General features: G+C 40.8%; 1 protein-coding gene across 4 annotated transcripts in view; it reads right to left on the bottom strand.

Annotated features, from left to right (window-relative positions):
• Positions 1–14482, bottom strand: part of myo5b (myosin VB) — a 268371-nt gene that overhangs the window by 32629 nt on the left and 221260 nt on the right. For 2 of the 4 annotated variants that reach the window (XM_072574380.1, XM_072574390.1), the window contains 5 exons: positions 13292–13531; positions 12064–12161; positions 6768–6845; positions 5382–5580; positions 194–287 (listed from right to left, as the gene is read on the bottom strand). In XM_072574380.1, coding sequence (XP_072430481.1) covers positions 194–287; positions 5382–5580; positions 6768–6845; positions 12064–12161; positions 13292–13531 — 709 coding nt within the window. The remainder of the gene's footprint in view (positions 1–193; positions 288–5381; positions 5581–6767; positions 6846–12063; positions 12162–13291; positions 13532–14482) is intronic. The other 2 variants (XM_072574399.1, XM_072574408.1) reach the window with 1 other exon arrangement.

Genomic DNA, 14482 nt, shown 5'->3' with positions numbered 1-14482 from the left:
TAGTGGAGATCAGGGCTGGGCAGAGAGACTGCCTGCTGGATATAACATGCTTCCTCACCTTCAAACTTGCCAGGGGTGGAGCATTAAATCCTATCTAATGTAACAGAATAGAACCACACGGAACAGAAACCCTGCCCCCCACCCCTCCAACCCCCAAGATCTGATCTCTCAGAGGTTCTAAACTTAGTTATACCTTCAAGCTCTTGAACTTTCTTCATGTGGATCTTGAGTTGCTTCTTCAGTTTCTTCTCATTCTTTTCCTGTTTCTCTACCAGTTCTTTAAGATCCTAGAACACATGATAATGGATTAATGTCAATAGATTCGATATGTTGGTGAATAACTAAAAATTGTGTCCAAAATAATGGTTCCTCAAATGATGGAACTATCACTACAGAACCCATCAGGTCGTTATGTCTTATGTTACAAGACTAAAAGGTTAGAGAACTGAATGGAATCAAATCACTTTATTGTCATGTGTATTCAATGTGAAATACAGTGCAAAGAGTGTACTGCTGCCAGAGTCCCACTCCGGGCCACACCAGCCCATGCTATGCCACTGCCAGAGTGCCATTCTGGGCCACACCAGCAGAGAGGGATTCTAGCATTTGTTTAAGGTAACATTCAACACTATTTGGAAGCTATTTATCATATTGCTTAACGATTTTCCAAGAGGAAATTTTTCTGATAGTCATAAAATGTAATTTTCATAATTTGAACCCAACTTATCTACAATTCAATCTGAGCTAATACTTTTTCATACTCCCTGGACAGTCATGTATTTCTGAAAGAACATTTCTCACACAGCTTTTCATACTGAAACGATTTCTTTTAGACTTTTCTCAGAACTCAGTCCTCTGGATCAATCTTCTCTGCATTGGCTGCAGTGCGCCAGTCTCTCACATCATCTGACAACTAAAACTATACAATAGATGCAAACTGCATTGTGCATTGTAAACCTATCTCCTGTAACTCTCATTCTACAGTTTCAGCTTTAATGAATACCATTCTGCATTGATTGGGCAAGTTAGAAGAATGTAGACACATTTATTGACTAATATAAAACAAAGAACTGAGGATGTTGGAGATCTGAAACAAGCAAAAACAAATTGCTGGAGAAACTCAGTAGGTCTAGCAGCATCAATAGAGAGGGAAACAGAAGTTATGGTTGGTGTATATAGCACAGAAACAGATCCTCTGGTCCATTTTGTTCATCCCAGTTATGTTTCCCACACTAAACAATTCCTATTTGTCTGTATTTGGCCCATATCCCTGAATCGTTCCTATTCATGCATCGGTCTAAATATCCTTTAAAATGTTGTAACTATACCTGCATCTACCATATCCTCCGAAGGGTCATTCTACATGGGTACCACCCTCTGTGGAAAAAGTTGCCCCTTAGTTCCCTTTTAAATCTCTCTCCTCTCATCTTAAAAATATGCCCCCTAGTTTTGAACTCTCTACCATGGGGAAACAACCTTTGCTATTCACCTTATCAATGCCTTCATGATTTCATAAAGCCCAACGTCACCACTCAGACTTCTGTGCTCCAGTGAAAAAAGCTTCTCCTTATAACCCAAACTCTCCAGTGCTGGTAACATCATTGTAAATTTTTTCTGCAACCTCTCCAATTTAATAACATTCTCTCTTTAGCAGAGTGACCAGAACTGTACCTCACCAAAGTCCTGTAGAACTACAACATGACAGCAGAGCTCCTATGCTCAATTGTCTAAGTAATGAAGGCAAGTGCCTTTTTAATCTATATGTGATACAAATTTCAAAGAACTGTGTAGTTTGAACCCTTATGGCTCGCTGTTTGACACACGACCAGGGCCCTCCCTTGAACTGTCTTCATCTCAACAACATGCAACACCTCATATTTATCCAAATTAAACTCCATCTGCCATGCCTTGTCCCATTGGCCCAATTAATCGAGATCCATCGGTAATCTTAGATAGATAACCTTCTTTACTGTCCACTCTAACCAGTTTTGGTGTTATCTACAAACCTACTAATAAGGCTTCCGAAATTTTCATGCAGATCATTTACATAAATGACAAACAACAATCACTGTAAAACAGACAGGAAGTGGTAGTGGTTTTGCTGATGATGGTGGGAGGCATGGAGGGAGATTGGGGGAGGTGCAGGGGGAAGGGGAGAGGAGTGCAAGTTGAGGAGGATAGATGTTAACGATGCCCTGCAAGGGGGAGCAGTCACTGGTTGTTGATGGGACGTCAGGACAGATAGGTGACACGTGCATGCATACATAAACGTTATCCACCTTGACAGCAAAAATTGGAAGGTAAATCATTGTTTAAATGGCTGTAAATTGAGAGAAAAAAAAACATTGAGACACCTGGGTTTCCTCATTGAAAGTAAACAAGCAGCAGGCAGTAAAGGCAGCAAACTGTAAGTTGGCCTTAATGGGGAGAGGATTTGAGTACTACTTCCTAGGGTCCACCCTTTCTAAGCCACGCATTATCTTGTAAGTTTCTATTAGATTTCCCCTCAACCTTCTAAACGCTAATGAATACAATCCCAAAATCCTCAACCATTCATCGGATGTTAGGCCTACCATTCCAGGGATCATCAGTGTGAATCTCTGCTGGACATGCTCCAGAGCCAGTATGCCCTTCCTGAGGTCTAGGGCCCAAAATTAGACACAGTATTCTAAATGGGGCCTAACTAGAGCTTGAAAGAAGTCTCAGAAGCACACCACTGGTTTTATATTCCAACCCTCGAGATAAGTGACAACATTACATTCACTTTCTTAATCACGGACTCAACCTGCAAGTTAACCTTTACAGAATCTTGGCCTAGCACTCCCAGATCCCTTTGCAATTCAGCTTTATGAATTTTCACACCATTTATAAAATAGTCCATGCCTGTATTCTTTTTTCTAAAGTGCAAGACCTCACATTTGCTAACGTTGAATTTCAGCCATTTCCTGGGCCACCCCCCTAAACTGTCTAAATCTTTCTGCAGCCTCCCCACCTCCTCAGTACTACCTGCCTGTCCACCTAATTTCGTATCATCAGCAAACTTTGCCAGAATGCCTGCAGTCTCTTCATCCAAATCATTAACATATAAAGTGAACAGCTGCAACCCCAACGCTGAACAGGACATTGTTTAGGCATAGGTGGAATATTGCATGCAATTCTGGTCTCCGTCCTATCGGAAAAATGTTGTTAAACGTGAAAGGATTCAGAAAAGATCAACAAAAATGTTGCCAGGGTTGGAGGACTTGAGCTGTTGAGAGGGGTTGAATAGGCTAGGGCTGTTTTCCCTGGAGCGTCAGAGGTTGAGGGGTGACCTTAGAGGTTTACAAAATTATGAGGGGCTTGAATGGGATAAATAGACAAAACCTTTTCCCTGGGAGTGGGGGGGGGGAGGAAGAGAGAGGGGAGAAAGTCCAGAACTAGAGGGCATAGGTTTAGGGTGAGTGGGGAAAGATATAGAAGAGACCTAAGGGACAATCTTCTCACACAGAGGGTGGTACGTGTGTGGGATGAGCTGCCAGAGGAAGCGGTGGAGGCTGGTACAGTTGCAACATTTTAAAGCCATATGGATTGGTATATGAATAGGAAGGTGGAGGGATATGGACCCGGGTGCTGGCAGGTGGGACTAGACTGGGTTGGGATATCTGGTCGGCATGGACTAGTTGGACTGAAGGGTCTGTTTCCATGCTGTATGTCTCTATGACTCTATGACACCATTTGTCACCATCTGCCATTCTGAAAAAGAACCTTTTATTCCAACTCTCTGCCTTCTGTCAGACAGCCAACCCTCAATCCATGCCAGTAGCTCACTGAAACACCATTACATCTGATTTTGCCTTTTCTCTTTCAAACTGCAGACTAAACTCTGCCACATTATGATTGCTGCCTCCTAAGTGTTCCTTACTTTAAGATCTTTTATAAAGTCTGGCTCATTACATAGCACTAAGACCAGAATAGCCTGCTCTCTTGTGGGCTCCATCACAAGCTGTTCCAAAAAGCCATCCTGTAAGCATTCCATGAATTCCCTTTCTTTGGATCCACCGGCAACATTATTCACCTAGTCCACCTGCATATTGAAGTCGCCCATGATCACTGTGACCTTGCCTTTCTGACATGCCCTATCTACTTCCTAGTACATCTTGAACCCCTGGTCATCCCCACTGTTAGGAGGTATGTACATAATTCCATTTTATTTTGCCTTTGTGGTTCCTCAACTCCTCCCACAAGGACTCCACATCATCTGACCCTCTGTCATTCAGTGCCATAGATTTAATTTCATTCTTAACTAACAAGGCAACCCTGCCCCCTCTGCCCACCTCCCTGTCTTTTCAATAAGTTGTAATTCCTTGGGATGTTTAACTGCCAGTGCTGAACCCCCTGCAACCACATCTGTGATGCCTACTGGTGTGAGTCAGTTAAGATTGTATTCACTGGAGTTGAGAATGAGTAGAATTTTATAGGCTTCTATGAAATAACAACACGAATAGGCAGGTTAGATGCAGGAAGGATGCTTTGAATGGTGGGCGAGTCCAGATCCAGGGATCATAGTTTAAGCATAAGAGGTAAATCTTGTAGGATTGAGAAATTTCTTCACCCAGAGAATGATGAGCCTGTGGTATTCACTACCACAGAAAGTGGTGGAGGCCTAAACAGTGTGTTTTAATGAAAGAGGTAGAGAAAGCTCTTTTGGCTAAACAGGATCAAGGGATATGGTGGGAGAGCAAGATTGGGATGTTGGGCTTGATGATCAGCCATGAGCAGGCTCAAGGGATCAAATGGCCTACTCCTGCTGCTATCTTCTATGTTTCTATGTCTACACAAGCCATTCTGTAATTCCTAAACTACCAGTCCTGATATTGATAAAGCTGTCACTGACTCAAGCTATTACAGGTGCAGAGCGTAATCTTTAATTATTTCCAAAGCTAACTACAGACATATCTGAGAAGACAGAAATGTTAAGTTATTGGTTTGTTTGGATTTTATTATAAAACTTATTGTAGAATTCGCTGATCCACTCCATTGTGACAAACTCTATTATGGCCCGTTTCACAGTGAGGTATTGACAAAAATCGAGATTCTCTCTCTTTTACTTATTTCCAGCAATTGAAAGCAGAGGAGGAGGAGGAGCTAACAGTTTTAATTCATCAATAATAAAGGGCTCTGAAAAAGTTACTTTTTATTATATAAAAATGATTTCTCATTAAAGAAAAAAATCACTCTGTCGACCTTCAGCTTAGGGAATGCTAAGGGTATTGCCCACTGTAGCAGAATTGAAATAGAAGCTATTTGGTGTAATAATATAACAATGTACACTATGGTCAAATCAAATGTAAGCATACACCTGAAGCTCATCCTGTCTTAATTGTCAGCACTGACCATCTTACCAGATTCTCATTGGTGAGGCGTGTGATCTCCTGTTGCACATTATACTCAATGCGTGCTTCTGGAGACATCTGTAGTGTCTGTGTGAGGACCTGCTGTTGCTTTTCCAAATCCTCCTTCAGAACCTCAATCTGATTCCGCATTCTTCCCACTTCTTCCTCATGTTGTCTGATCTGAGACTGCAACTGTGCCTCCAGCAGCCTGTAATGCAACAGCACAAAATTAGATAACAGCAGCTGGAAATGCTGGTTAAGAAGTTCGTTTCTTAAAATGCTACTTCACCATCAAAAAGGAAAAGATTTTTGTTTCACTATACTGTAATGTGTTTGTGTTCTCTAGCTTGGAGGACCACCCATTCTTATTTTACATGTAAAAGTAAAGTAATAATTTACCATTACAATACTAATATGTGTTATCATATATAAACAGTATATAGGAAAAGTATTGTGGATGTTGGTGATATAAATTATAAACAGAAAATATTAGAGAAACTCAGTATATCTGACAGTTCCTATGGAGAGAGAAACAGACATTGAGTTCAATGCAACTACACTTTGGGACTGTTCTGAACCTGAAAATTTGACATTGCTGTCTTATCAACGTTATGGCACTTTGCCGAACTAAATAGTTTTCATGCATGACCTTGGAAAGTTTAAATGAAGAGTTTTCGGGAGAAGGTGACAGCCTGGTGGTATCACTGGACTGTTAATCCAGAGACCCTAGTAACATCTGGGGACCTAGGTACGAATACAGCTACTGCTGATAGTGGAATATAAATTCAATAAAAATCAGGAGTTAAGAGTCTAATATCCTTTAAGGAAGAAAACTGTGGTCTGGCCTACATGTGACTCCAGACCCACAACAATGTGGTTGACTCTTAACAGTCCTCTGGGCAATTAGGGACAGGCAATAAATACTGCCAAGCCAATGATGCCCTCATCCCATGAATGTATAAAAGAAAAGGCACTACAAATGAAGTCAATTCTCCTCTTAGCCTATACTGCCAATGCACAATATTCAGGAACGTTCTTCTTAGGATAATCATGTACTCATTATTGAATAGACCAGATAGCTCAGTTCCACAGTAATAAATGCCAACGCTAAGTAATCTAATCTTTAAAAATATTTCAATATATTTTCAAATCCTGTGGGGATTAGGACCATCCAAAAAGAATGAACTGTTAACAATATGAACCTTAACCCTCGTGTTTGTTGAATGGCCTTTAACAGCAGAATAATAAGATTGAGGTGTAAAGCCTTCAAAACATCCCAAATTCATTCAAAAATGCCATATATTTATCTTCATAGCACCAGGTGAAAATCAAACTCTTTCCAACACACTTAAATCTTGTACTCATTTAAAACAAAAAAACAAATAAACATTTGACCTGGCAACTTCTTTTAGGCCTTGATATGCTAGGCCTAGTTCGCCATCTTCATTGAGGTATCGCCAGTCCTCAGCCTGGCTGGAAGTGAATGACAGAAGAAAGGAAGCAGGAGCAAAAAGGGAGAGAAAGAAGTCAGTCATTCAGAAAGAACAAAGACAGAGTGAACATAGAAAGTAAGGGTATGTATCAGCATGCTAGATCTTTCCTCTCTCCCTCTCCTTCAATTACTTGATTGTTATCAAAGTACTACTCTATTAAGGTGTCTACCCGTCCCATCCCCTTTCCTTTCTGTCAAAAATGCTTGCCAACAAAATTCCCTTTAATTCCCATTGTGCGCGCAGATTTTCTCAAATGTCCATTTTATTGATGCCCTGCATGGCGATTTCCGCATTGCTGCCCTGTGTGTGAATTAACAAAAACCTTGCTTGACAATATAATAAGATTAAAGTATCAATATATCAGCCTTAATATTCTGCATTGCTATGCCAAAATACCACAGCACAAAGGACAACAGTTGAGAGTTTGATTCCATCAAAAACTGAGAAACAACTGTAATGTTTACTAAAGAAGTTGAATTTCTTGTCAAGAGGAAGGAGAAGCCTTATGTTAGTATGAGACTTGAAGGCTCAGTTAAGGTACCTGAGTTACAAGTTAGCCAGGAAAGACCTAAAGAGGGAGCTAAGAAGAGTGAAGAGGGGACATGCGAAGTCATCAGCAGGTAGGATCAAGGAAAACACTAAATTTTCTATAGATATGTCAGGAATAAAAAAACAACTAGGGTAAGATTATGGCCAGGAGAAAGTGAGGACTGCAGATGCTGGAGATCAGAGCTGAAAATGTGTTGCTGGAAAAGCACAGCAGGTCAGGCAGCATCCAATGAGCAGGAGAATCGATGTTTCGGTCATGCCCGAAACGTCGATTCTCCTGCTGCTTGGATGCTGCCTGACCTGCTGCGCTTTTCCAGCAACACATTTTCAGCTAAGATTATGGCCAATCAAGGACAGTAGTGGGAAGTTGTGCATGGAGTCCGAGGAGATAGGCGAAATGCTAAATGAATATTTTTCGTCAGTATTCACACAGGAAAAAGACAATGTTGTCGAGGAGAATATGGAGATACAGGCTACTAGACCAGGGATTGAGGTTCACAAGGAGGAGATGTTAGCAATTCTGGAAAGTGTGAAAATAGATAAGTCCCCTGGGCTGGATGCAATTTATCTTAGAATTCTCTGGGCAGCCAGTGAGGAGATTTCAGAGCCTTTGGCTTTGATCTTTAAGTCATCATTGTCTACAGGAATAAATGTTGTCCCCTTGTTCAAGGGAGGGAATACAGACAACCACGGTAATTATAGACCAGTGAGTCTTACTTTGATTGTGGGTAAAGTGTTGGAAAAGGTTATAAGAGAAAGGATGTATAATCACCTGGAGAGGAATAAGTTGATGAGGGATAGTCAACAGTTTTGTGAAGGCAAGGTCATGCCTCACAAACCTTAGAGTTCTTTGAGTTCATGACCAAACAGGTAGAGGAGGGTAAACTGGTTGATATGGTGTATATAGATTTCAGTAAAGCACTTGATAAAGTTCCACAGGTAGGCTATTGCACAAAATATGGAGGCATGGGATTGAGGGTGATTTAATGGTTTGGATCAGAAGTTGGCTAGTTGAAAGAGGTTAGAGGGTGGCGGTTGATGGGAAATATTTATCCTGGAGTACAGTTACGTGGTGTACCACAAGGATCTGTTTTGGGGCCACTGCTGTTTGTCATTTTTATAAATGACCTAGATGAGGGCATAGAAGGATGGGTTAGTAAATTTGCAGATAATACTAAGGTCAGTAGATTTGCGAATAGTGCTGAAGAACGTTTGCAGTTTACAGAGAAACATAGATAAGCTGCAGACATGGGCTCAGGGGTCACAGTTTAAATGGAGTTTAATGTGAAAAAGTGCGAGGTGATTCACTTTGGAAGGAGCAACAGGAATACAGAGTACTGGGCTAATTCTTGGTAGTGTAGATGAGCAAAGAGATCTCGGTATCCATGTACATAGATCCCTGAAAGTTGCCACCCAGGTTAAGAAGGCATACGGCGTGTTAGCTTTTATTGGTAGAGAGATTGAGTTTCGGAGCCATGAAGTCATGCTGTGGCCGTACAAAACTCTGGTGTGGTCACACTTGGAGTATTGCGTACTGTTCTTGTCACTGCATTATAGGAACAACGTGGAAGCTTTGGAGAGGGTTCACAGGAGATTTACTGGATGTTGCCTGGTATGGAGGGAAGGCCTTATGAAGAAAGGCTCAGGGACTTGAGGTTTCCTTCATTAGAGAGAAGGTGGTGAGAGGTGACTTTAATTGATACATACAAGATAATCAGAGGGTTAGATAGGGTGGACAGTGAGAGCCTTTTTCCTTGGATGGTGATGGCTAGCACAAGGGGACATAGCTTTAAATTAAGGGGTAATAGATTTAGGACAGATGTCAAAGGTAGTTTCTTTACTCAGAGTAGTAGGGGTGTGAAAACACTATTTGCAACAGTAGTAAACTCACCAATTTTAAGTGCATATAAATGGTCATTGGATAGACATGTGGATGAAAATGGAACAGTGTAGGATAGATGAACTTCAGGTTGGTTCCACAGGTCAGCGCAACATAGAGGGCCGGAGGGAGTGTACTGTGCAGTAATGCTCTATGTTCTATACATGTGTACTAGAGAGATTTAGTTCCAAATGCAAGCAATTTATGCTTATATTAGTAGATTTGACAAATCTTATTTAAATGCTGCATTCAAAGAGAGAGAGAGGTAACAACATGGGGATGCCCAGTTTGATTTCTGCGAGAGCCATTCAGCTCTTGACCTCATTATAGCATTCATCCAAAACACAAACAAAAGAGCTGAACTCTAAAGGTAAGCGGAAGAGTGACTGCCCAAGTCATCAAGGCAGCATTTAACCAAGTATGGGAGACAATGCATATCAGGAGGGAATGATCTAGTTTGAGATCATACCTAAAATGAAGGAGGATGGTTTTGGTAGCTGGAAATCAATCATCTCAGTCACAGCACATCACTGCAAAAATTCAGGTCAGTGTCCTAAGCCCAATCATCCCAGGTTATTTGTTGATGACCTTCCATGAGGTTAAAAATGGGTGTGCTGAATAATGTTTGGCATAGTTTCTAACTCCTCGGGCCCTGTGCATATGAGAGACCTGGACAATTTTCAGATTTGAGCCGATGTATAAATGCATGTTAGTTGCCAACTGAGTGCTAAGTATGTACTATCCCCTCAAGAGAGAGAATCTTCTGTCACACCTTGACATTCAAATGGTATTACCAATGCTAAATCCTACACTATCATCATCTTTGGGTTTACACTGACTAGAATGTGGACTGAACTAGCCATATAAAAAGGCTACTAGAACAGCTGGGTTATGGGAATTCTGTGGCAACTAACTGAGCCCCTAACTTCCCAAAGCCAGTCCACAAGGAGAGTTGTTGGAATACTCCCACTTGCCTGGAAAACTGCAGTTCAAACAACAATCAAGAAGCTTGGCACCATCTGGGACAAAGCAGCCTGTTTTTTTTGGCACAACATTCATCATCGTTAAAATTTACTCCCTCTAATGCCAATTCACTGCAGCAAGTCAACGTAATTTCAGTAGCACCTTCTAAAGCTGGGACTACTATAACCTGAAAAGACAGATAGATACAAACTACACCACCTGCAAGTATCCCACAAAGTCACATATTATGCTGATTTAGAACTACATTAAATGTTCCTTTGTTGTCGTTGAGCCAAACTCTTATCACCCAAAGTCAGCACTGTTGGTGTACCTACCCACCACATACTGTAGCAGTTCAAGGCAGTGGCTCCTGACCACCTTATTAAAAAGCAGCCACTTTCACCCAAACCAAGATGAAGACCTGGTCCCTGACCACCCTTTCCAGTAACATTCAATCTTTTTTAAAATTCCATCATGGGCAATTAGGGATGGACCTGGTCAGCAACATCTATATTCTATGAATGAAAACAAAACAGTTCAAAAAAAATTGCTTTGATCATTTGAAATTTGACACCTTTGCTTTTGGCCTGATGTGTAAAAAGTGAAAAGCTTTGGCAATCTGGGATGAATTTCCATGAAGTTGGGAGATTGCTTGGAGGGGTGAAAAGGACATTCTCAAACCCTCTTCCTAGGCTTCCAATTTCCTGCAGTGTCTTTTCAGCCTGTGTGTTGATTGGGACAGCTGGCATGCAATCTCAACCTGGCTGGGGGCTCCAAACAGCCCTTCAGAGGGATCACAAGCCACAGATAGATGAGAGAACCGTTTTGAAAAGTATGATCAAAAGATCCTATCCATTCCCATTGTGGCCTTCCACCCATTCCTCATGGCTTCTTCCCCCATGATTTGGCGTGTGATGGGAAATGGCAAGAGGTCCATACTGCTTTAATAATAACTAGGCACTCAAGCAGGCCTTTGTTTTAACAACAATTTACATAAGCTGTCTTTAAAGCTGCAACCATTCAGTTGTTGGCTGGCTCCACTGCAGCCAGCACCCTGCTCATAAAAATGCCACTTTTGCAGCCACTTTCACCCAACCCAAAATGAAAATCTAGTCCCAGATAACAACACATTCCCCAGTCAGGAAAACTATTAGTTGAATAAACAATTTGAATGGCAGCATCTCCGGATAGGGCCCCTCTCTGAAAAATCAAGGGCTTTTTGATCACCGTTTGAAAATCACCTCTTCCATCCATGCAGCAGTGTAATATAAACTGTCACACCAACAAGGTTTGACTCAATTTATAGGGTTAGTTATCTCCATTAAAGTAGCAGTAAGAGCTATGAGAGTACTACAGTTTGTCATTGCATCTTTGGGGCCTAATAGATGGGAAAGACAAAACCAACAAGGATTTATAGCCCAGATTGTTATCTGTAATTCGGAGTGACTCCATATTTTTAGTACAGTACATGTTATCAGGAGCTTTGCACTGCAGGCTAGGAATTGCTTCCAAGTTCTGAAATCCAATTCACTTAAGAATTTGTACATCAAAGAGAACTAACATAATTCCATGGGCCTCTGTTCTATTCACAATGGAGTAAAAAGTAACACTGTAGGGATACCAATATGTTATGGCAGTCACACTTCTGTGGAGAGCAAACCCATAACAAATTATTCTAGTTTGTCCCTGCTGGGATAAGAGAATACTTCTGGAGAGTTGGTATAAAATAAGTAAACCTCTGGACCTTAAAGAAAAACCAGAGTGGAGACAGGAAGAGACAATATAGATTGAACCAACACCAACCTACCTGTTAGTCTCACAAATACCATTGTAAGCCTCAATGACATCATCTTTCTCTGTGTTTTCATCACTTCGTTTCCATTCATATTTCTCAGTCACATTATCCTGCAATCCGAAAATGAAATCACATGTTTGACATGACCAAGTTTGCTGGAATATTCTCACTGAAATGTGCACTTCATTTGGAAAGGATCGACAAAGATGACCAGATCCACGAAGGCTACAATTGCCAAAACACTGTGGGCAGGACTTTCCTGCCTGCATTAAAACCACCAGTTAGGCTGAAATGAGGATTAGAAAGTTGTTTTCCCACCTGGTGCAATTACTCACGCGATTTTCTCCGAAGCAGCCAATTAGCCGCCACAGCAGAATAGTGCCATCTAATTAAAAATGACATTCTTCCATTCAAAAGTTGCAAGGGCAACAGGATTCCCTCTAGCTTAAAGCAGCAAATTCTGGAGAGACAGTGGTGTCATGGCACTAAGAATGAGATGTGATGACATACAGTTGGTGGTGGTGGTGGAGCGGGGGTGAAGGCAGCATTACTCAGAAATTCACAGGATCTACCTTCTCTGTATTTCCTATTTGGTGTGCTCTGTCAAGTGTTCAACCACAGCTTGTCTGTTACCCAGATTTACCTGAAGCTAATTCTAGTTGTTAAAATGTAGCTTTCATATATATTGGCGACTGCATTATTGTTTAACTTTGCGCAGTCAAGCTTACTGTTGTTTGCTCAAATGATGGAATCGAATGGTTTCACTTAAGTGTATGAATTTCACATTTTGTCCACTTGAAGATAAGTTTCTTCTCCCCAGTCAGACTGTAATATAAATTTGACAGGATCACAAATAGGATCACAACAAAACAGAACTCCTCCTTGGTTGACTACTGATTTACTGAATTGGTACAAGGGACTTCAGTAATGTGGAGAAACTTGAGAAGCAGGTTTTTAGACAAGTTAAAAAGAAATTTTACAGAAGTTTTATAATGGAAAACTATTCATAATTGCAGAAGTTTAGATAACTAGAAGAAACAGATTTGAAGTGATTTGTTAAAAATTAGATGTGGCAGAAGGACTTTATTTTGTTATGTAGTGAATTGTTGCAGTCTAGAATGCACACAACTTGTGGTGCTGTAATATGCTGTGATTTTGTAAATGTGTGAAATTCATAAATGGGGAAGACAAATCAAATGAACGAAGAAAAGACAAGTTGTATTAATAGCAAGTACATTACCATGTTTCCCACCACTTCCTTCTGATGAGCAGCATCAACAATTTGAGTTCTCAACAAGAGAACCTCCTCCTTGCGCACCTCTAGCTCTTCACTGGCAGCCCTCAGCTGATTTAGCAGTACACTGTATGCATTTTCCTCATCATTAGTTGGATTCTCCCCGATTGCCTTCTCTGCTATGGCTTTTCTTAGCTCATTGAGTTCATTCTTCAGCTTCTTGTTTTCAGATTCTAGCTCTTGTCGCTGTGTAAGGAATTGGAAAATGTCACAAAACAATAAATTAATTCAACTAGAGAATGTTCTGTGTAGAAACTACGGAAATTGAAGACTTCACAACTGAGAATGATAGGCTTCATTTAGGTTATTAAGGGGTTTGGAAGCAAGGTAGACAGATAAAGTTAAAAGATTTGGACTTTTTTGAATGGTTTACTCCAGTTATTTCTCACAATCTTTCATCCATAGTTTCCTTGCACTGTTTTTTAGACTTGAAGGGGGTGAAAATCACAATCAATCATTCTTACTCCTGCTAGAAATGGCTTGTTGATGGTTTAGATTACCAATGATACCTTCCACGATACAAAGTCAGCCCTCAATGACTGGGCTCTTTCGTGAAGCTTTGACTCTTGAGCAAGAAACCGAAGTCTGTCAGTACTCATGAGCCATACCCAAAAATAACACTCTCCCTAGTGGAGGGAATGTTAACAAAGACTATACCATCTGAAAAAAAAAGTGCTTGCAAGGATTTTGTCCAACTTACAGACACTATATAGACTCAAAATCTATAAACTCCTACAAAGATTCTAATATACTTCCCCCATTTATCTTCAAGAGACTGTAGATTCCTTCAGTTCTGGCCATTTGTCCATCTCCTACTCTCTATAGTTGTCATTAATGTCTCTAATGTGCTTGGGAATTCACTCTCCATTTATATCCTTTGTGCAAATCAGTCCTTTGAACAAGTTTTCATGTCTGAAGAAGGGTCAGCGGGCTTGAAACAATAAATCTGTTTTCTCTTCACAGATACTGCCAGACCTGAAGTTCACCAGTGATTTCTGACTTTGTTTCTGATCTCCAGCATCTGAATTTTATTTTGTTTTGGTTAATGCAGTGGCTATCTCATTTGTCTGTGACAACTTCTGGCAGAGCAATGACTGTAGCACATTTCAGAATTTCCTGCTGCGTTAAACAAGCTGT

This window comes from Chiloscyllium punctatum, chromosome 1, assembly GCF_047496795.1.
Source record: "Chiloscyllium punctatum isolate Juve2018m chromosome 1, sChiPun1.3, whole genome shotgun sequence".
NCBI lineage: Eukaryota > Metazoa > Chordata > Chondrichthyes > Orectolobiformes > Hemiscylliidae > Chiloscyllium > Chiloscyllium punctatum.
The sequence above is the reverse complement of the archived record's forward strand: the minus strand, read 5'-3'. Positions and strand labels throughout refer to the sequence as shown.